We start from the raw sequence: 22,749 nt of genomic DNA, 5'->3' as shown, positions 1-22,749 counted from the left end.
TCCTTATGCTTCTCAGGCAAATGCCTTAACAGCTAAGCCATTTCCTCAGCCCCCAGTCTGTCTTTTAGCTTCATGTGACCAGTTTGCCTGTTGTGAAGATGAACAGATTCCAGTGTGACTCCTGGCTCTTTCTGACATTCCCCTTGTGGGTCCCATTCCTGAGCCGGGAAACGCTCTTCCTTTCTTTGCGGCTGCAGGAAGGAGCAGGCAGCCTTCCCTTCACTCTGAAGTCCGCGGCAGCTGAGCAGGGGAACATGTCTTATTTCTGGCTCCGGTGTTCTAAGTGGGTCGTGGGATCGCTGGATGAGATAGGATTCTCCCCCAGCGGCTCCTGGGACCCATGGCTGTCCCTTGACAATTCTCAGCCGAGGCCCCCAGTGTTCTTCCCCGGCTGGCTTCCTCCTCGTGCTGTTAGGGATCTTTGGACTGAGCAGCAGCGAGCCTGGGTTTTGAGCACTTCAGTCATGGCTCCTCTCAGTGGGCTCCCCAGCTGGCAGAGCTGCCTGTGGATCGGATTTTCATTTCCGGAAACTTCAACCCAACCTATAGCTGGTGAGATCGCTGAGCAGCGGTGGGGGAGCTGCCGCTGGGAATGAGCTACCAGCCCAGAGGAGCGGGCAGTTGTCAGGCAGAGTGCCTCTGTAAGGTTCCCGGGAAGGGGTCCAGGCTCGCCCTGCTGATGGACGGAGAGTAAGATTCACTGTGTGGATGTCTAGTCTTACAGTCTGCTCTTCCCATAGCTTTAGGTAGAGTCTGTTTTTCCCATGGTGGATGCAGGAAAGATGCATTAACACGAAACAGCACACCAATTTAACATGTTTGTTTGTTTGAAATACTTAGTTTTTATTTATTATTTATTTGAGAGAGAGAGAGAGGCAGATAGAGGTAGAGAGAATGAGAGAATGAGTGTTCCAGGGCCTCTAGTCACTGCAAATGAACTTCACATGCGTGCATCACCTGTGCATCTGGCTTAAGTGGGTCCTGGGAATCGAACCTGGGCCCTTTGGCTTTGCAGGCCAGCGCCTTAACTGCTAAGCCATTTCTCCAGTGTTTAATTTGTGTTTTGTTAAATACTTTATTTATTTATTTGAGAGAAAGAGAGAGGGAGGGAGAGAGATACAGAGGAAGAAGCAGATAGAGAGAGAATGGGTGCGTCAGGGCCTCCAGCCACCGCAGAACAACTCCAGACACATGCACCTCTTGTGCATCTGGCTTTACATGGATACTGTGGAACTGAACCTGGGTCCTTGGGCTTCACAGGCAAGTGCCTTAACTGCTAGGTCATCTCTCCAGCCCCTAATTGTTTTTTTCTATCACTAACAAAAAAATTTTTTTTTGAGAGAAAGAGAGTAAATGGACACACCAGGGCCTCTTGTCATAACAGACGATGAATGCATGTGCCTTCTTTGTCAATTTGGCTTTACATAGGTACTAGGGGATCAAACCCAGGGTTGAAAGCTTTGTCCGCAAGCACCTTTAACCACTGAGATATCTTTCCTGGAAAAACATTCCTTACATTAAATTTATGGTTTTTTGTTTTTTTTTTTTTTTGGTTTTTCGATTTTTTGAGGTAGGGTCTCACTGTGGCTGAAATTCATTATGGAGTCTCAGGGTGGCCTCGAACTCTCGGCAATCCTCCTACCTCTGCCTCCCCAAGTGCTGGGATTAAAGGCATGCGCCATGATGCCCGGCTTGAAAAATATTTTTATTTGTTTATTTACTTGCAAAGAGAGAGGGGAGAGAATGGGTGTGCCAGGTCCTGCCACTGCAAAAAACAAACAAACAAACAACAAAAAAAGCTCCAGATACATGTACCACTTTATGCATTTGGCTTTCTGTAGATATTGGGGAATCAAACCCAGGCCATTAGGCTTTGCAAGCAAGTGCTTTTAACCACTGGGCAATCTCCCCAGCCTTTTCTCTGCATTTTAAAATTTTTATTTGTTTATTTTTATTTGAGACAGAGAGGGAGGAAGAGAGAGAATAGGTGTGCCAGGTCCTCCAGCCACTGCAAACAAACTCATGTGCCACCTTGTGCGTCTGGCTTATGTGGGACCTGAATAATTGAACCTGGGTCCTTAGGCTTGGCAGGTAAGCGCCTTAACTACTAAGCCATCTCTCCAGCCCTTGTTTACATTTTAAATGGTAATTCATCCCACCTATTCTTGATTCATCTTCTTCCTCATACCTAGAAAACTCTTGAGTTTATCATTTACAATAACCTTAAAGCAGTCAACCTGACTGCCCTGTTTGTTCTATTTGCTAGTGATGAGTAAGTAACTGGCCTGATGCAGTTCTACTGTGACCTGTTCAAAGTTGTGATGATAGTTTTACTCCTCAGAGGTTGTTGATTTTGAGGGCTTTTCTTATTTAATGACCTAGGGGATAGCTTTGCTTAGGAGACCCATAAAGCAGCAGGTGTTACATTCAGAACTTTGAATTTAGGCATGCCTTTAATCCCAGCACTTGGGAGGCAAAGGTAAGGGATTGTTATGAGTTCAAGGCCACCCTGAGTCTACAGAGTAAATTCTAGGTCAGCCTGGGCTCGAGCAAGACCCTGCCTCAAAAAACAAAACAAAAAAACAACAACAACCAAAAACCCATTTAGGCTGGAGAAGTGACTTAGTGGTTAAGGCGTTTGCCTGTGAAGCCAAAGAACCCAGGTTCAATTCCCGAGGACCCACGTGAGCCAGATGCACAAGAGGCACATGCATATGGAATTCGTTTGTAGTGGCTAGAGGCCCATTCTCTCTCTTTCTCCTTGCAAATGCATAAATAAATAAATTTTAAAAATAGTTAAGAAAAAAAGAACATTGAGCATCAGAACATCGAGAGCCCGTGGATTGCCTTTCCTAGCTCGGGCGAGCTTACCATATACAAACCTGCAGCTGCCACAGTCAGCCCCTTCCCCCTCCGGAGGCTGGTGGACATTTTCAGCCTTAGAATTACGTGTGTGCATGACTGTTCATATGTGTGTGTGGGATGTGTGTATGCATGTGTGCGTGTGACTATCCATATGTGTGTGTATGTGATGTGTATATGCACCTGTGCACACACGCATGTGTGCAGGTGGAGGCCAGGGGACAACCTCAGGTGCCATCCCCAGGTGTGCCACCCACTTCTTCTTAAAAAACATTTTTATTGATTTATTTGAGAGAGAAAGAGGGAGAGAGAGAATGAATGGGTGCGCCAGGGCTTCCAGCCACTGCAAACGAACGCCAGATGCGTGCGCCACCTTGTGCATCTGGCTTACACGGAGCTGGGGAATGAAACCTGGGTCCTTTGGCTTTGCAGGCAAATGCCTTAACTGCTAAGCCATCTCTCCAGCCCCTTTCACCTCTTTTTCAGACAGGGTCTCACTGGCCCGGAGCTCACCAGTTAGACTAGACTGACTGGCTCAGGGATCTGCTTGCCTTCCCCTCCCCAATGCCGCGGCGATAGGCATGCGCCAGCACATGTGGCATTTACATGGGTACTGGGGTTCGAACTCAGTTCAAATACTGGTGAGGAAAACACTTTACTGAATGAGCCATCTTCCCAGAGCCTAGAATTATTTTTATTTAACATGCGTGTGTCTAAGCACATTATCTCTAATTCACTTAGAGGTTCTGACTCCCTGTGTGGGTGGGTGGGTGGGGGGTGCTGTTCTTACTCACTTTGCAGTGGCAGAACTGGGGCGTAGACCCATGAGCTCATTCACCCTGGTCATAGCGAGGCAGGGACTGAACCTAGGTTGGGATCCGAGTCTCAACAGGAGCCCAGTCTCCAAGATCATGGCTAATGCTATCTGGGTACCTACGGTGTGGCCAGCCCTTTACATTAGGCTCAGGGTGTGGCCAGCTGCAGTACCCGGAGTCTTGTCCCATCCCCTGAACCCTCTTGGGGACATTTGCCTTGAGGGTGGATTATCCTAAAGGCCATATTCTTTGATACTTCAAGCCAAGCTGGGAGGTGGGAAGCAGAGTACTCTCTGAGGGGGGATTAAAGAAGAAATAATGCAGTGACCCATGTGAAAGCTACCTGAGGACCTTTCAGGTATGGGGACCAGACAGGGCCTTTGCAGTCGGGGAGACTGGCTCACCTCTCAATGCAGCAGGAGAGAGTGGGGACTTATAGCGCAGGAGTGGGGTTCTGCGGACGGAACTAGGAGAAGACGTGAGGTTCCTTGAGCTCCGTGGAAGGCAAGGTACCTGTTTGGGTATTGAGTGATCAGAGTGAGGGTAGGGATCCTTTCTGTGCTTTGACATGTGTAGCATGTGTGATGAGGCACGTGCATAGCGTGTGTAAGTATAATGTGTGTGTGTGTGTGTGTGTGTGTGTGTGTGTGCAGGTGCAAACACCCCCTGTACCAGCACATGGGGGCCAGTGGAGAATGTCAGAAGTTCCTTCTGCATTATTCTCCCGTCTTGTTTCCTTGAGACAGATCTCTCACTGAACCCAGACCTGCCATTAGATTGATTGGTCTGGCTGACCAGTGATCCCCAGTGATTCTCTAGTCTCGGCCTCCCACAGGACTGGAATTACAGGTGTGCAGAGCCTCGCCCAGCTCTTTTCATGGGTGCTGGAGTTTGAACTCAGACCCTCATGCTTGTGTGGCAAGCGCTCCTGCCCACTGAGCCAGCTCCACGAGAAGGTGGACAGAGAGATTCAGGAGCCTGATAAAGTTTTGCTAAAGGAAACGAGTCCGTCTGTGGGGAATGACTCTGGGAGCGAGGGCTTACTGCACAGTAGGCTGACGGCATCTCTGGGCGTTCACACATGGCTACAAACTAAATAACCCATGGCCACTTTTCATGACAGCTCATCTTAAAACCAGCCAAGATCGTTGGCTCTGGATTGTTTCCTGTTTTGGATCTGAGGCAGAAGACAGAGTGAGTGTTGTTGCAGTCAGATTTGCATTGCTGGTAGAAATCACCCAACCAAGAGCAGCTTGTGGGGGAAAACAGAGGTTTATTTTGGATTATAGGCTCGAGGGGAAGCTCCACGGTGGCAGGGAAAATGATGACATGAGCAGAGAGGATGGACATCACCCCTGGCCAACATCAGGTGGAAAACAACAACAGGAAAGTATGCCAAACATTGGCACAGGGAAACTATAACACCCATAAACCTGCCCCCAACAATACGCCACCTCCAGGAGGCATTAATTCCCAAATCTCCATCAGTTGGGAACCTAGCATTCAGAACACATAAGTTGATGGGGGACCTGAATCAAACCACCACAGGCATGAATTGGGTGTGTTTACATCACTGTGACAGAATACTGACCAAAACAACTTAAGGGAAGAAGGGTGTATTTGGGCTCATAGTTTCAGGAAACACAGTTCCTCAAGGCAGGTGTGGCGGCAGGACCCCCTCCCGCGTGTGGTGGTGGAGACGAGGCTGCTTCCTGACAGCTTGGTCAGATCAAGGAACGGTGCTCAGGGCTGGAGAGGTGACTTAGTGGTTAAGGCACTTGCCTGAAAAGCCTAAGGACTCATGTTCGACTCTCCAGGTCCCACATAAGCCAGATACACAGTGATATAAGCACCCAAGGTCACACATGCATACAAGGGGGCGCATCCATCTGGAGTTTGATTGCAGTGTCTGGAGGCTCTGGCGAGCAAATTCTCTCTCTCTCTCTCTCATTAAAAAAATGGGGGAGCAGTCTATTGGGCTTGCCTCAAAAAAAAAAACCCCACAAAAAACAAACAAACAAAGGAAACAGAGCTCGGGGCTGAAGTGGAGGTGTCTTGTGACCCTCAATCCTCCGCTCCTGTGGCCCTACATCTGCCAGCCAAGCACCAGGTCCGAGAGGTTCTGCAACCTCCAAAACAGTGCCACCAGTTGGGGACCACCTGTTTAAACACATGAGCCCATGGGGAACACCTCACATTCAAACCATAACAATATGTTGTAAGGATTTGTTTTTTTTCTGTTTATTGTGAGTGTGTGTGTTTGTGTGTGTAAATGCAGGTGTGCGCTGACAATGATGTATGTGTGCAGGTCGGAGGACAACTTCCAATGTTGTTCCTCGCCTTCCACCTTGTTTTTGCTCATGGTTGTTGAGGCAGGGTTGTTTTGTGGTTGTAATTGCCAGGCTGCTGGCCTGTGCTTTGGGGTTCTCCAGTGTCTCCCCTCCCTTTTCCAAATTGATGCACTGGGATTACAGATGCTCGTGGTATGTGTGTCCGGGATATAGATATAGATATAGATATACATACATACATACACATGAAACATGGGAGATCCCTTAAGACTTATTTAAAAGAAGCCAGTGTGACAGAGCTCCTTCATTAAGATATAGGCCATCTGCCTCTCTGTCCGCATGCACACGCTGCCAGGAAGGGGCTCTGTAGCCGCGGGTCTGAGTTCACCTGCCTCACCTGCCGCTCCTCTTGCCTGACCCTAGGAGGACGCCCTTCCACAAGCTGTCCGAGAACCTCAACTTATAATGTCAATTATCAACCAGGTTCGCTTACTTGCCCAGTGATGCCTCTAGGAAGTGTCCCTGGTAGGAGCTGCCCTCAGGTGTTTGTCTCCCAGGCCTTCCTTTAATCTCTGTGGGTGGTTCTTGTATTGTTTCAAAGTTTTTTTATTGACATTTTTCATACATCTAGACAAAACGCCATGGTGATCATAGTCATCCCCTACTGTGCCTTCTCCCTCTCAAATCCCCTTTTTTTTTTTTTTTTTTTTTTTTTTTTTTTGTTTTTTTTTAGAGGTAGGGTCTCACTCTAGCCCAGGCTGACCTGGAATTCACTACGTAGTCTTAGGGTAGCCTCGAACTCACGGCGATCCTCCTACCTCTGCCTCTCAAGTGCTGGGACTAAAGGCGTGCGCCACCACGCCCGACCTAGAATCGCTTCTGTTTACCCCACAAGGTGTCCTTTGAGTGACTGCAAGGGGAAGAAGTCGCTGGCCGTGGAGGTTACAGCAGGACTTGGAGGCCGGGCTCAGCACTGGACACTGCCCTAAGCGTCCTTGTCACGTCCAGGCCCTTCCATCTGTCCCCACTTTGTCAAGGTCAGGCTTTTAGGGTTGAGGTAGTTAGACCTGTGCCCCAGATGCACCCGCACGTGTGAGTCTGTGCCTCCAGAGGTGGCCCCTGGGTTGTGTGGCATGGTAAGTGGAAGTGGGTGAGTGGAGGGTGAGGCCCGTGGGCAGAGCCGCGGTTCTTTCTGCCGTGAGGCTCTCGGGAGTTACGCAGACTGACGGGGGGTGTGTTTCTTTCCCGCAGGCCATCTGAAAGGAGCCGGATTCGCACCCTCTCCTCATGCGGCAGCCACAGTCACCATGGCTTTGAACTCCGTGAGTGGTTAATTGTTACCCTTCTGGCCTGGTCTCTGTCCCTCCTTTCTCCTGGGACTCCCCGTGATCTGTCTTGGTTGGTAGTTTTAAGAGCTGTGGGTAGGTGGCTGGTAGATGCGAGCATGTTGCTGCAGGTGTTTTCTGGAAGGATGAGGCAGGGCTGGATCCCAGAGCGGTCTCCGGGAAGACAGGAGTACTGGGTAGAAACCAGACTGTATACATGCTCCCTTGCAGCTTTTCTTCTAGCCTTTAAAAATTTATTTTTTTAAATATTTTATTTATTTGAGAGAGGGAGAGTGCGAGCGAGTGCACGCCAGGGCTTCCAGCCACTGCAAACGAATTCCAGATGCCTGCACAGCCTTGTGCATCTGAGGCTTACATGGGTACTGGGGAATTGAACCGAGGTCCTTTGACTTTGCAAGCTCCTTAACCACTAAGCCATCTCTCCAGCCCCCTTTTTAAAATGTGTTTTGTTTATTTATATATTTGAGAGAGGGGGGAGAGAGAGAGAGATAATGGGCATGCCAGGGCCTCCATCCACTGCAAACGAACTCCAGATGCATGCGCCCTCTTATGCATCTGGCTTATGTGGGTCCTGGAGAATCAAACTGGGATCCTTTGGCTTTGCAGGCAAGCGCCTTAACTGCTAAGCCATCTTCTCCAGCCCTCCCTTACTGTTTTGAGCAAGACAGATATGCAGACAAGGGAGACAGGGTGGTGGAGAGAGGGGGTGTGTCCTGGGAAGAGAGACTGTAGTGAATGTCACCCGTGGGTGTCTGTCCCTTTCTTCCCTCTGGCTTACGGAGGAGCAGTCATGTGTGCAAGAGACGTGGATGCATCCCCTCTAGGCAGCCCACCCAGCATGGAAACAAATGCAGTTGGTTTCCTCGGCACTGTGTTTGACCCGGAAACAGTGCGTGTCATCAGCACTTAAGGGTTAATCAAATAAATTTCTCTAGATCCCACGGAGGAAAAAAAAAAATCTTCCGGTGTTTCCCTGATCCTTGCTTCTCACTGGTTCGGTTTGTAATTTGAAATGCCAAGGCTAGGCAGTCCCGGGGACAGAGTCTTTGGGGCGTTGCCGCTCTTCTTGGGTGGGGAGGGGTGCTTCCGCATGCTGGCGCGCACCCGCCTCTGGCGCCCTGTTCAGCTCAGACATTGCTTTCGCTGCTGCAACTGCTCTGGCCTCAAGTAATAATCTTTGGACTTTTGAAGGATGCTGTTAGTAAGTTATTAAGCACCTATTAACCCCGGAAGTCTACCTGCGGCCCCATTTGACATTCTGAGCATTTAGTGACTTTGGTTGAAGTCACTTGTTCTGGTGGGACAATCTTTCTGTTGTCTTTGAGGTCTGCAAGAAGCAAGGGGGGGAAGGAATGGAGCTGGAGGCAGTTTCACGTAGGGACTGTAGGGTGGGTGTAGAGAGGCGCATCCGTGATCTCCCAGGAGAGGCTCAGTCCAGGAGGGGCCGAGGAGAGGGACTGCAGGATATGGGATCCGGAGGGATCTACTGGGGGGGGGGGAGGGACTCGAGGGAAAGCTGTGTGAGTTAGGCTATTGGCGAGATGAGCATCCTTCTCAGTATTAGCCCCAGGTGGAGGATGGTGCTGAGATGTGTAGTAGGACCCTTCCTTCCCTGTTTACACAGTACACCTTTATTATTATTAATTATTATTATTTATTTATTTTAGAGGGAGAGCAAGAGGCAGATATGTAGAGAGAATAGGCACACTAGGGCCTCCAGCCACTGTAAACAAACTCCAGACATGTGCGCCACCTCGTGCATCTAGTTTTACGTGGGTACTGGGGAATCGAACTTGGGTCCTTTGGCTTTGCAGGCAAGCGCCTTAAGCGCTAGGCCATCTCTCCTGCCCCGCAGTACACCTTTTGACACCCAGGTTTCCCTGGAAGAAGGAGGCTACAGCCATACCACCGGTACTAGGTGTATCCTAGGACAGGGTGCTTCCCACAGCAGAGCTGCTGGCAGCCCCCTTGGTGAGAGGAGCTGGGTGGTGAAGGCTTAGCCTTGTAAGAGGCCCTGGGAGAGGGATGGACAGCACAGGCTCCTCCCGGCAACCTCAGCTCAGCTTTCCTGCTGCAGAACGCATGTGTCCGCTGTATCAGCACCAGCCTTGGTAGCACGTCAGGTTCCAAACAGGTGACGAAGGTAGAGACCCGGTAGCCAGGTGAATTCTCAGACATGGGATGTTGCTGACCTCAGTGTCATCCTGGTGTCGCTGGATGTTAATACTCAAGGACACCTGGATGCTCAAGGAGAGACAGGGAGGAACAGGAGGAATGGGCTATTGGGTCGGTAGGCTCCAATCTCCAATTTGTACACGTTTTCTTTTGTTCCTACTGACTCCCAGTATCAGTCACCTGTTCTTTATGCCAGAGAATAAATAATAACAAACTGGAAAAAAAAAAAGCAAGGCCGGAGAGATGACTTAGAAGTTAAGGTGCTTGCCTGCAAAGCCAAAGGACCGAGGTTCGATTCCCCAGGACCCATGTAAGCCAGATGCACAAGATGGCGCATGTATCTGGAGTTGGTTTGCGGTGGCTGAAGGCCCTGGCATGCCCAGTCTCCCTTTCTATCTGCCTCTTTCTTTCTCCCCCCGCCCATCAAATAAATAAAATAAATTAAAAAAAAAACACCCAAAAACAAAATAAAGCCATATCTGTTGAGAATTCTGGTTACTTCAGAATTGGAATCTGGTGAGCTGATGTCATTCTTCACCCCCTTGGCAAACCTGTGAGCCTTTGCCATGTTGGTTGGGCGTGCTATGTGATGTTGCCTAGTTAAGCCATTAGTGTGAGACTTTTAAGTCACTTGCCATCTTTCCACCTGTCTAGGGGCCGCCGCCTGGTATTGGACCTTACTATGAGAACCATGGATACCAACCCGAGCACGGGTATCCCCCTCATCCGGCCGTGGCTCCCCGAGTCTACGCAGCGTACCCTCCACAATACTATCCCTCGCCGGTGCCGCAGTATGTCCCGAGGGTTCCGACACACGCGCCAACACCTGCCGTCCACACGCAGCGGCCCAAGTCCTCCTTGGGGACAGTGTGCACATCAAGTAGGATTCTGCATTCATTTCTTCATAATGGACTTCAGTTCCTGGCTCTGGCTCCTCTGTCAGGCTCTTGTTCCTCCTGCCCTGGCTCCGCACCTGCCGGTCTGTCCCCACCTGCCTTCCTCTCTTCGGCCCAGTCAGAACCTTGCTCTCCCCTTAACTCTCCGAGTGGCTCTGCTCCGCTCAGCCGACGTCAGGACTGGCTCTCTGTGTCACTTTGTGCTTTACTGAGGTTTCTTGTGGAATGAATGGTAAGCTGTCAGGGGCGGGAGCAGAGCATCTTGCTTGTCTCGGGCGTGTTCGGGATAGAGCAGGTCAGGTGGAAGTGCATGGGGGATGGGGAGATGCCTCCATGGCTAAAATGCTTGCTGAGCAAGTCTGAAGACCCGAGGTCTGTCTGAAACACCCATGTAAGGTGCCACTTGCCATGGCATGCACCTGTAACCCCCGTACTGGGATCTCTGGGGCATGCTGGCTAGCTAGCGTAGCTGCACTGGTGATCTCTAGGTTCAGTGAGAAACCCTGTCTCAAAAAATAAAGCGGAGGGATGGAGAGATGGCCCAGTGGTTAGGGCACCTGCCTGCAAAGCCTAATGACCAGAGTTGCATTCCCCCAGTGCCGGATGCACAAAATGGCATATGTGTCTGGGGTTCATTTGTAGTGGCTAGATGCCCTGGCGTGCCCATTCTCACTCTCTCCTCTGCTTGCAAAGAAATAAGTAAAATAGTAATAATAAATAAAGTGGAGAATGGTTGAGGAAGGCACCTGGCGCCTCATATTGAGCATGCACACACACCACCAACACCCGGAAAGACAAAAAGGTGCCCTACTTACTTTGTGTTTAGCAGGTGACATGAGATTAGCATAGAAATCATGTTCTGTGGCCTGAGGTTCTAGAGAGTTGCCGCCGAGCAGGGGCAGGAGCTCCAGGGTGAACCCGCGAGCCAGGTGCCTCATCTCTGCAGACTTCTTTCTCCCTGTCATGCGCCTCTCAGCTTCTGAATCCAGGCTGCTCAGTATTAAACCTGTCTGACCCAAAGTATAGCGATGGCTTTAGCAATGAGCTTTCTAAGGGACCGTTTGTGTTCCATGGTTTGGGCGCCCATGTGTATGCAACCTGTATGGTTAGAAGTTCATAAGGAATGGCTGGAGAGATGGCTCAGCTGTTTAGGGGCTTGCCTGCAAAACCTAATGACCTGGGTTCGGTTCCCCGGAATCCACATAAAACCAGATGCACAAAGTAGCACATGTGTCTGGAGTTTGTTTGCAGTGGCAGGAGGTCATGGCGTGCCCATTCTCTCCCCACCCCCACCTCTCTCTCAGATAAGGAAAAATATAATTTTTTTAAAAAAGATTAATAAAGAAGAGAATTCCATGTGCAACGCACACTGCTTTATCAGTAACTGTAATGATCACCCTCGGGGTTTTGAAGGCCTGTCTGTCACCCCTAGACCTCTGCTTTTTTTTTTCCTTATGAGCTCTCTGGTTTATTTATTTATTTATTAATTTAATTTTTTTTAATTTTTATTTTTATTAACATTTTCCATGATTATAAAAAATATCCCATAGTAATACCCTCCCTCTCCACTTTCCCCTTTGAAGTTCCATTCTCCATCATATTCCCTCCCCATCTCAGTCAGTCTCTCTTTTATTTTGATGTCATGATCTTTTCTCCTCTTATGATAGACCTCTGCTTTTGACAACCACTGCCCCATGCTTGTCCCCCTCCTGACTCTCAGCCTTCCATCCTTTCCTCTCCTGCGGCTCCGCCCTCTCAGCCGTCTTCTAGCCTTCCCCTGTGCCCTTAGCATCCTCTCTCCTCACCCCTCCTCCTTTCCCTTCCCCATCTCTCCTTGGCCCTCTGCCTAAGGCGTCCCTTTCCTTGCCCAGCTATCTTCCGGCCGTGGCTGGGCGCTGGAGGACAGGTGTCACGCTGGCCCTCGGGGACAGTCTCAGTGTCTTAAGACAGTTTGCAACCCAGTTGGAGGGGTAAGAGAATGACTGGCATCTCCCAGGGAGGTGCTGGGGTGCTGCTGAGCATCCTGTGAGTGCAGGACAGCCCCCCAAAAACTCAGCCAGGGGCAGCCGTGCTCCGGTGCAGAACTCCAGTCCCTGGCCAGTGGAGGAAGCCAGGGCCACGAGGTTAAGGAACCTCAGAGGCTCTCCGCCTTCAGAAGCCACAGGGCCGCGTGGGAGCTCAGCACCCCGAAAGATGCTGCCACGCCCGTTGTGCTCGCCCCGGAGGGTGAAGGGTCTCCAGTGTACCCAACTTCTGCTCTTCCAGGGGATAGCCAGGTGACAGGATACATCATTTCTCTGTCACTTGTCTGAATAGAGTGGAAGAATACATACTGCTGTGCTATTTTTCCATGACAAAACTACCAAATAAATTAAAAAGATAATTCAAGTTATTGAACTCACCTTGATGTTATTATTATTATTATTATTATTATTATTTTAGCAAAAACCCGTTAGCAGTATGCAAGACATGAGAAAGCATGCTTTTGTTGTTGTTGTTGTTGGTTGGTTGTTTTTTAAGGTAGGGACTCACTCTAGCCCAGGCTGACCTGGAATTCACTATGTCATCTCAGCGTGGCCTCGAACTCACGGAGATCCTCCTACCTCTGCCTCCCGAGTGCTGGGATTAAAGGTGTGCACCACCACGCCCTGCAGAAAGTGTACTTTTTTTTTTTTTTTTTTTTGCCAGAGTGATTCTGAGCTTTCTCCCAGTCATTCAGATCACTTCAAAAGTACCCTATCAGGAGGGCAAAGGAATTTGTTTTGGACTTAACTGTATCTATTTGCTTTAGCAACATAGAATTTTTCCGTTTGAATGGCAGTGTGGGAGCATGTGAAAGCCTGTTTGGAGAAGTGAAAGTCAACAAACCACTGTGCTTTAGAGCTGAGTCAGATGCAACCTGTGATTGAACACTACAGCGGGACCCAGGCCTGGCCCGTCCTGACCCTGGCTGATAAGTGCCTGTCCAGAGGTGAAGGCGGTGGGTGGGGGGTGCCCTGTGCTGCATGCTCCAGTGAGAACTAGGTAGATCGCCACCCCTGCAAGGGGAGGTGAAGGACACCAGATTTAATAACCCGTACCAGTCAAGTTACTGATTCAGTATTTGTTTTTTTGCTGCGCCCAGGCCCTAAGTATGTAGGCAAGTGCTTCCCTCTGAGCCCCGTGGCCAGCCCTGAACAAATGATTTTATCTCAGATACAATGGCATGCGGAGAAGTCACCCAAGGAGGAAAGTGTGCTTGGTAATGGGTCAGGCGGCCCTTCAGGAATCTCTCCTATGCATTTCTTGGAGGCTCCACCTTGCGCCTTAAGGCACAGTCACCCCTAGCTGGGTTTTGATGAAATCGCAGCCTGCCCAGGTTCTCAGATGAGAGTCTCAGCCCTCCTCTGCGAGCCCCCCGCCCCGCATGGATCTTGCGGAAGCGCAGTTTCTCTGGGGATGGGGACCAGTCCTTGAGGAATGGGTTATTGTAGCGATGGACACTACTTACCCTACGTGGGTGAGTTAGCTCGAGCTTGCCCAGCTCTGAGCTTGACCTTCCCTGCTGCCTTGCGGACGCATGGGTGCGTGTGGATGGCGGTCTAGACCTGAAGTCACTCTCCACCCCCAGAGGTTGCTTTGTCCCTTCCCTGGTCTCTTTTATCTCTCACCAACAGTGACATCCGTGTGTGATTTGGCTAGAGAAAAATCATTGACCTTCTCCAAATTGTTTTTCCTTAGCTGTGTTACTTTCTTCTCTTCCTCTTCTTTCTTTTCTTTTTCTTTTTCGTTTTTGGGTTTTTGAGGTAAAGTCTTGCTCTAGCCCAGGCTGACTTGGAATTAGTCTCAGGGTGGCCTCGAACTCATAGCACTCTTCCTACCTCTGCCTCCCGAGTGCTGGGATTAAAGACGTGCGCCCGCCACGCCCAGCTCCACGTATTTTCTTCTTAGTTCAGTCTTCCCTCTGAGCTCAGTGCTTCTGCTCTCCTAAGCTGGCATTGCCCGATGGGTCTCATGGCAGCAATAGAAATGTACTTCTGATTCCTGTTCAAGATGGTAACCACTGGCCACCTGTCACTACCGGACACTTGACTTTTAGTTTCATTTAACGTGTGTGTGTGTGTGTGTGTGTGTGTGTGTGTGTGTGTGTACACGCACATGTGCGCGTGCCACGGTGCACATGTGGAGGGCAGAGGACAACGCTGGGCGTTGGTTTTCACCTTCTGCCTTATTTGAGTCAGGCTCTCTCTTGTGTTCTTTACCCACTGGGCGAGAGACTAGCTGGTCCACAGGCTTCCGGGAATTTCCTGCCCCTCAGGGTTTTCAGGTGTAATGCTGCTGCCGCCAGCTTTACACGGGGTCCGGGGCTTCTGCGCAGTGCCTTTCACTACTGGCCATCTCCCCAGCCTCCATTTAACGTCAACTTAAAGGTCAGTAAGTCCAAGGGGCTAGTGGCTGTCAAACGGGGCAGTGAGTAGCAGCCGTCGCCAAGCAGACTCGCGAAGACGGCTGCTTTGCCTGGAGCTGGTAACGGAGCCACGTTGGCTTGGGAATGTTCGTGTTTGCTGAAGTGAGCCGTTTTCCTCTTTGAGCTAAATAAATTATAAATTATTGGGTTATTCCAGGCCTTTATTTAGGATATCTTACTTTTTTTAAAAAAAATTAACGGCAGGGCTGGAGAGATGGCTTAGCAGGTTAAGACACTTACCTGCAAAGCCAATGGACCCTGACTCAATTCCCCAGTACCCACAAAAGACAGATGCGCAAGGTAGCGTATGTGTCTGGATTTGATTTGCTGCGGCTAGAAGCCCTGGTATGCCCATTCTCTGTCTGTCCCTCTTTCTCTTACCCTCTCAAATAAGTAAAAAAAATAAAAATGTTAAAAAAATGAATGGCAGACTTTATTTCACATTGTGACTTCTTTTGTTTTTCCCCCAAAGCGTAATGCTTTATGCTACAAAGTGAGACTTCAGGCTGTGACTGTGACATCCCAAATAACGTGTGTAATAATTTCTTAGTTGGGTAGATAAGTGGTAGAGCGCTTGCTTACCATGTAGAAGGCCCTGGGCTCGATCCCTAGCACCATAAGTACAAATGAATAAAACAAGAAATAGTTTGTTTTTATTTATTTTCTCTTTTTTTCCATGTGTATGTGTGTATATGTGTGCAGGTGTGTGCATGCAGGTTTGTACACATGTGCAGGTCAGAGATCAAGTCTTATTCTTTTTCATAAAAATATTTTATTTATTTGCAAGGAGAAAGAGAGAATGGGTACACCAGGACACACGTGCCACTTTGTGCATCTGGCTGTATGTGGGTCCTGGGGAATTGAAACCAGGCCATCAAGGATTAGGAAGCAAATGCCTTAACAGCTGAGGCATTCTTTTTTTTTTTAAAAAAATATTTAATTAAATTAATTTATTTATTCGAGAGTGAGAGAGAAAGAAAGAAGCAGACAGAGCAAGAGAGAATGGGCACAAGGCAGGATCTCTAGCCCTGCAAACAAACTCCAGATGCATGCGCCACCTTGTGCATCTAGCTTACGTGTGTCCTGGGGAGATCGAAGCACCTTTGTCACTGAGCCATCTCTCCAGCTGTCAAGTCTTATCCTTTAAGATGGGATCTCTCGGGCTGGAGAGATGGCTTAGCGGTTAACCGCTTGCCTGTGAAGCCTAAGGATGCTGGTTTGAGGTTCGATTCCCCAACACCCACGTTAGCCAGATGCACAAGGGGGCGCACACATCTGGAGTTCATTTGCAGTGGCTGGAGGCCCTGGCACGCCCATTCTCTCTCTCTCTCTCTGCCTCTTTCTCTTTCTGTCTGTAGCTATCAAATAAATACATAAAAATAAACAAAAAATAAATAAAAAAAGGTGGGGATCTCTCACTGAATCTAGAGCTGGACAGTGAACCCCAGGGATCTCCTGGCTTCTTCTCTCCAGTGCTGGGATTAGACCCACGCTACTGTGTCTGGCCTTTTTTATGTGGGTACTGGGGATCTGAACTCAGGTCCTTATGCTTTTTGGCAAGCATTTTACCCAATGCACTGTCCTCCTAGTCCCAGAAATTCTGTATTTCCTTATGGGACTCAGGAATCTCACCTTACGATTTTCTATTTTCTCATGGTATGACAGAGCTTGCCAAACCACCCCCCACTTCTCCATCTCAGTGCGGCACCCAATGGAGAATTCAGCACTTCGGTGTAAACAGGCTTCGTGCTGGGTGGCTCTGCTCACTCACGCAAAAGTGTAAGGACGGTGAGGCTGAGCTGGTCTGTGCGTTCCCTGTGCCAGATGCACGTTGGGCATGGTGATGTCGCATAACCCAGGCTGGCCTTAGACTCGCCGTGCAGCGGAAGCCGGTCTTGTACTCCCGATCCCCCTGCCTGTACCTCCAACGTGCTGGCATTACAGGCATGCACCACCATGCCTGGCTCACCTGGTGAAATTTTCGATTTCAATGGCGGGGCTGTCAGGACTCTGTGGCAGCTCCATCAGAGGTCGATGAACATCTGTACCATCAGGGAGTTGAAAAGGAGGTGGGAATGTGTCTGGTTGCCCCTCTGACCCGAGTGTCCCGCTCTGCTCTCTCCTGCAGAGGCCAAGAAGGCAGTGTGTGTCACCCTGGCCTTTGGCGCTGTCCTTGCAGGTGCTGCGCTGGCTGCTGGCCTGCTCTGGAAGTTCTGTAAGTGAAGGGCCCTGGGTCTCCACTGCTGCTGTCCTGTATCAGGTGGCTGGGAATGGTCACTGGAGGACTCTCGCTGAGGTCTCCTTTTCAGTCTTCAGACCGTCTTCTTTTCCTTTCTCTCAGCGAACCCGTCTTTCCTGGCAGATTCTCTTGGCTCCTCTTATCTTGCCTTGCCCTCACGCTTCCCCTCATCTCTGGCTTGTGCCAGTCCCGTGCCACTTCTCCCGTCCAAGCACTAACCAGGCCCCACCCTGCTTAGCTTCCTAGATCTGACAGTAGTGGGTGAGCTCAGGCCACAGACCCCAGGCTACTTCTGTAGAGTGATACACTGCAGGAAGTGTACTTGGAAAGACAGGGACACTGTGGCCACACCTGGTCCCTGTGTATACCCCTGTTCAGCAGTGGTGCCCCGGGCACACGGGCCCCTCCCTGTGCCAACTCATGTAACTGCGGTCTACAATCTTGCCATCAGCCGGGGATGATGCAGATGCAGGGGCACCTGGTGGGTCTCTAGGTCTGCTGGGTGGCAAAGTAATGAATGCCATGCAGCTCCAAGGGTCCTTCCCATTGTCTAGACAGAAGCGCTGTGCCCAGCCCTGATTCTCTCTCTCTCTCTGTATGACAGAATCCCTCCTTAGTAAGCAAGGGGAGATACTTCTTCCTTATTCATGGGGCCGGAGGGTAGATGAGGAAACTCCTGTGGGCTCTGAAATTCCTCGGTTTCTCAGCCTAATGGGAATCTCTCTCCCTGTCTCAATCCTGGGCCAGTGGCGAACAAGTGCTCCATGTCTGGGATGGAGTGCGGCTCTTCGGGCATCTGCATCAGCCCCTCCCTCTGGTGCGACGGGATCATGCACTGCCCGAACGGGGAGGACGAGAACCGATGTGGTAAGTTGGCCTTGGACTTGGGAAACAGCTTCTCTACCCGAGCTCTTGGGCTCTGCGTGCCCACCATAGAGATACCGGGTGGGGGGGGGATTACCAGGCAGGGTCTAGCTCACTTATACGTGGTGTCACGGATGCCTTAACTGGGGTCTGAGCCTCAACTTAGAGGGGTTGACAGAGCCAGCAAGGACTGTGTTGTTCACGGAGACTCACTGTCAGGACGCTGGTTAAAACAAGCAAGCTGTTGAACACATGAAGCTGGAGGTGCGCCGGGCTGTTTGGAGAACCACTGCCTTTAAGCTTTCACCGGCTGTCACACGGTGAATGCTTCTGTTTGATCTCAGGACCGTGAGTTGTTAATCTTTAGGGACAAGTAAAGCTTCCCAGTACAGTGTTTCGGTTTGTGTACCTGTGAAGTGGGAGGTCAAGCTAACATACATCTCCTCATGTTCTTACCTTATGGTCTGCTCGCTTAACGTTTTCTTTTTTTTTTTAAGCTTGAGGAATTCTTTTTTTTTTTTTTTTTGGTTTTTCTTTTTTTTTTTTTTTTTTAAATCACTTAATGTTTTCAAATGTCCACTGTACTGCATATAACACTAGTCACCATGTTGTAAAATAGACTCCTGATATTTTACTTATTTAAGTACAGTGATTGAGATGGGGAGGTAGTATGATGGAGAATGGAATTTCAAAGGGGAAAGTGTGGGGGGGAGGGAGGGAATTACCATGGGAGTTTTTTTATAATCATGGAAAATGTTAATAAAAATTAAAAAAAATAAAATGAAATATTTTACTTATTTGAGAAAGAGAGAGAGAGAAAAGAGAGAGATAGAGAAAGTATGGGTGAGCCAGGGCCTCCAGCCACTGCAAATGAATTCCAGACACATGTGCCACCCTGTGCATCTGGCTTTACATGGGTACTGGGGAATTGAACCGGGGTCCTTTGGTTTTGCTGAAAAACATTTTAACCACTAAGCCATCTCTCCAGCCCTACATCTCTCTCTCTCTTTAAAGATTGTTATTTTATTTATTTATTTATTTATTTGAGAGAGAGAAAGAAAAAGAGAGAGAGAATGGGCACACTAGGGCCTATAGTCACTGCAAACTAACTCCCAATAGATGCATCACCATGTGCATCCTGGCTTGCATGGGTACTGGGGAATTAATTGATCCTGGGTCCTTCGGCTTCACAGACAAATGCCTTAACTGCTAAGCCATCTCTGCAGCCCCTCTTTAAAAGAATATATTTGGGCTGGAGTGATGGCTTAGCGGTTAAGCGCTTGCCTGTAAAGCCTAAGGACCCCGGTTCGAGGCTCGGTTCCCCAGGTCCCACGTTAGCCAGATGCACAAGGGGGCGCACGCGTCTGGAGTTCGTTTGCAGAGGCTGGAAGCCCTGGCGCTCCCATTCTCTCTCTCTCTCCCTCTATCTGTCTTTCTCTCTGTGTCTGTCACTCTCAAATAAATAAATAAATAATTTAAAAAAAAGAATATATTTATTTGCAAGAAGAGAGGTGCATGTCAGGGCCTCAGGCCATTGCAAACCAACTCCAGATGCATGTGCCACTTTGTGTATCTGGCCTTATACGGGTACTGGGGAAATGAAAGTGGGCCATCAGGCTTTTTAAGCAAGTGCCTTTAACTGCTGAGCTATCTCTCCAGCCTCCCAAAATAGATCTCTTGTATTCATTCTTCCTGCATGATTAAAAGATTTGTGAACTGGGGCTGGAGAGATGGCTTAGCAGTTAAGACACTTGCCTGCAAAACCTAAGGACCCCAGTTTGATTCCCCAGTACCATGTAAACCAGATGCACAAGGGGGCTCATGTGTCTGGAGTTCGTCTGCAGTGGCTGGAGGCCCTGGTGTGTCCATTCTCTTTCTTTCTGCCTCTTCCTCTCTCTCTCTTTCTCTCAAATAAATAAATCCAGGGCTGGAGAGATGGCTTAGCAGCTAAGACGTTTGCCTGCAAAGCCAAAGGATCCCGGTTCAGTTCTCCAGGACCCATCAAAGTCAGATGCACAAGGGAGCACATGCGTCTGGAGTTCATTTGCAGTGGCTAGAAGCCCTGGCATGCCCATTCGCTCTCTCTCTCTTCTCAAATAAACAAATAAATAAAAAATAGTTTTAAAAAATCCAATATTTTTTTAAAAAGTTGTATCCTGTGGCCAAGATCTCCCCAGCCACATCCTCCTAGCTTCCGGTGAGTACCACCTTGCTCTCTGGTGACTTCAACTTTCAGATCCCACATGCGAGTGGGAACAAGTGCTATGTGTGTCTTTCTGTGTCTGACATAAGCATAGTGTTCTCCAGGCTGATCTGTGTTGTCTCAAGGGGCAAGACTCCTCCTTTTTTTTTTTTGTGGTTGAATACCATTCCACTGTGTACACATGCCATAGTTTTGCTCTTGCTTTCGCTTATGGAGTGTGGTACGTGCGGTGTGTGCACGTGTGTGTGCGTGTCTGCTCATGAGGTGCCCCATCCACTCTCTGGCGTGGGGTGTGCTCACCTGTGGTGGCGGGAGTGGGACATGAGGTGTCCCGCTCCATCACTCCTCAGCCTGTCCTCATTTGAGCCAGAGTCTCTCACTGTCTGGGACTTGCTGATTTTTATGAGAGCTCTGGCAGTTCCTGCGTCTGGGCTCCCCTGCAGGACTGGGGTAACAGACACGTGTGGCCCCACGCAGCGTTGAGGCGGCTGTTGGGGATCCAGTGTGTATGGCCTCTCAGGCCCCCTGGAGTGCTCATGCTTGCACTGGAAGCGCCTTCACGGCGGCGCCATCCCTCAGCCCCGCACCCCACGTTTTCTTTACCCGCGTTCACTGGTGGTTTCTCAGGTTGATTCACTATCTTGGCGGTTGGAAATAATCTGCAGTAGACACAGGGCTTCAGGTCCCTTGGGTCCTGTTGAGGTTTCACCTCCAGAAGGGCGATCACAGCATCAGATGATAGGTTTATGATTAGTGTGTAAAGGGACTCCTTAGTGGCCGGATTAGTTTACATTCTTACCACCAATGTCAAGGGCTCCACCCCTGCATCTTCCCCAGCGTTTGCGATCCTTCAGGCGGCAAGTAATATCGCATTTCTGACTTAGTTTGCATTTTCATTTTGTTCTGTTAATTTTTGCTTTTCTTTTTTTTGTTGCACGTGTATGTGTGTTCTTAAGCGTGTATGAGTGTGCATGTATAGGTGGTATTTAGGGAGGCCAGAAGCTGAGGTGGGGTGTTTTGCTCAATTGCTGTCCACCATATTTAAAAAAAAATGTATTATTATTTATTTGTAGGTAGAGAGAGCTATTAGAGACAAGAGAGAGACAGAAGGATGGGCAGGCCAGGGCCTCCGGCCGCAAACAAACTCCAGAAGCATGGGCCATTTTGGGGCATTTGGCTTTATGTGGGTGCTGGGGAATTGAACCTGGGTCGTTAGGTTTTGCAGGCAAGCTCCTTGACTGCCGAACAAGCTCTGCAGCCCTCTTTTCTTTGATACTTCGCATCCAGCCTGATGTGGGCGCTGAGGAATGCAACCCAGACCAAACAGACTGTGTAAGCAAGTGCCTTTGCCCACTGAGCCATGTCCCCAGCCCTTTTTTTCTGCTAAGTTTTTTTTTTTTTTTTTTTTTTTGAGGTTGGGTCCCATGGTAGTTAAGGCTATCCTGGAATTCACTCTGTACTCTCAGGCTGGCCTCAAACACACAGCGATCCTCCTCCCTCTGCCTCCCGAGTGCTGGGATTAAAGGCGTGCGCCACCACGCCTGGCTTCTGCTGATGTTTGAAGGTTGCTTCAAAGATGGTAAGGAGGCCGATGGGAAATGATGCCCAAGTCGAAGGGTTTTGCTAACCATGACTTCCCTAGATTTTAAGATCAGGCTGGTCGCCATGTCCTAGCACTGTCGGCTGAGGCTTCCTGGTGTGTTTCTCTCTTTTTTTGCATATTGAAGGGGTGGGGTGATGAGATGAAGGGACCTCATTTGCAGACCCTGTGCTTCCCAGGGAGCCAGTGTCTCAACTCAGAAACGCTGGCTCATCCTGTTTTTCTGCCTCCCCCGGAATTCATTTCCCAGCCACTGTCCGTGCCAAGACTGATGCCAGTGTGCTCTCTCTGCCTCCCCCAAACACACATATCTACACACCACAAACATACACACACAACACATGCCGTGTACACCCCCCCCACATAGATGCACACATACTACAAACAAATTTACAGTGCACTCATGTACACACATGTGCACACACACCACACACATACACACCACCATACACACCACATAGCAGAAATTGCTCAGTGTCCTTCCATGGCTTGATATAGTACTTTTTCTTTTTGTGGCTGAGTAATATCCCAATGTCCAGCCATAGCAGAATTTGTCTTTCCATCCACCTGACGTGTGGCCAAGGTGGCATACTTATTGTGGAAGCCATGGAAAGCAGTCTAACCTGAGGGTGCTCACTCCCTGGGGCACAAGTCTGATGGCTCAGCCAAATGGGTGAGAAGCAAGCTGGGTCTTGACCAGGCCCCTGTTTTGTAACATAAACCTTCACACATACCCCAAGGACCCACTGACGTGCGTTTAGGGCTTACCTAAGTGACACACCGATCATATCATTTAGTATCTCACTCTGCAAGGTTCTTGGTGTGAATTTGTCACCCACTGAGTAGTCCACAGGTGGCTGTATGACCCAGCTGTGGTGATAATTCGACCCACTGAGAAGTCCTCAGGGTTCTGGACTGTGCCCACTTCTAGGTTTGAGGGAACAGATGACTGCACCATCATATGTTATTTTTTAAAGAGCTGAGGTCATTTTGACAAAATGCTGATAAAAG

General features: G+C 49.4%; 1 protein-coding gene across 4 annotated transcripts in view; it reads left to right on the top strand.

Moving 5' to 3' along the window:
• Positions 1-22,749, top strand: part of Tmprss2 (transmembrane serine protease 2) — a 48,116-nt gene that overhangs the window by 7,716 nt on the left and 17,651 nt on the right. For all 4 annotated transcript variants that reach the window (XM_045151075.1, XM_045151076.1, XM_045151078.1 and 1 more), the window contains exons 2-5: positions 7,220-7,290; positions 10,144-10,369; positions 16,961-17,047; positions 17,819-17,938. In XM_045151075.1, the coding sequence (XP_045007010.1) occupies positions 7,276-7,290; positions 10,144-10,369; positions 16,961-17,047; positions 17,819-17,938 (448 nt within the window). In that variant the 5' untranslated portion in view covers positions 7,220-7,275. The remainder of the gene's footprint in view (positions 1-7,219; positions 7,291-10,143; positions 10,370-16,960; positions 17,048-17,818; positions 17,939-22,749) is intronic.

The sequence above is a fragment of the Jaculus jaculus genome, chromosome 5, assembly GCF_020740685.1.
Source record: "Jaculus jaculus isolate mJacJac1 chromosome 5, mJacJac1.mat.Y.cur, whole genome shotgun sequence".
Lineage (NCBI taxonomy): Eukaryota > Metazoa > Chordata > Mammalia > Rodentia > Dipodidae > Jaculus > Jaculus jaculus.
This window is presented reverse-complemented; position numbering and strand designations above follow the sequence as displayed.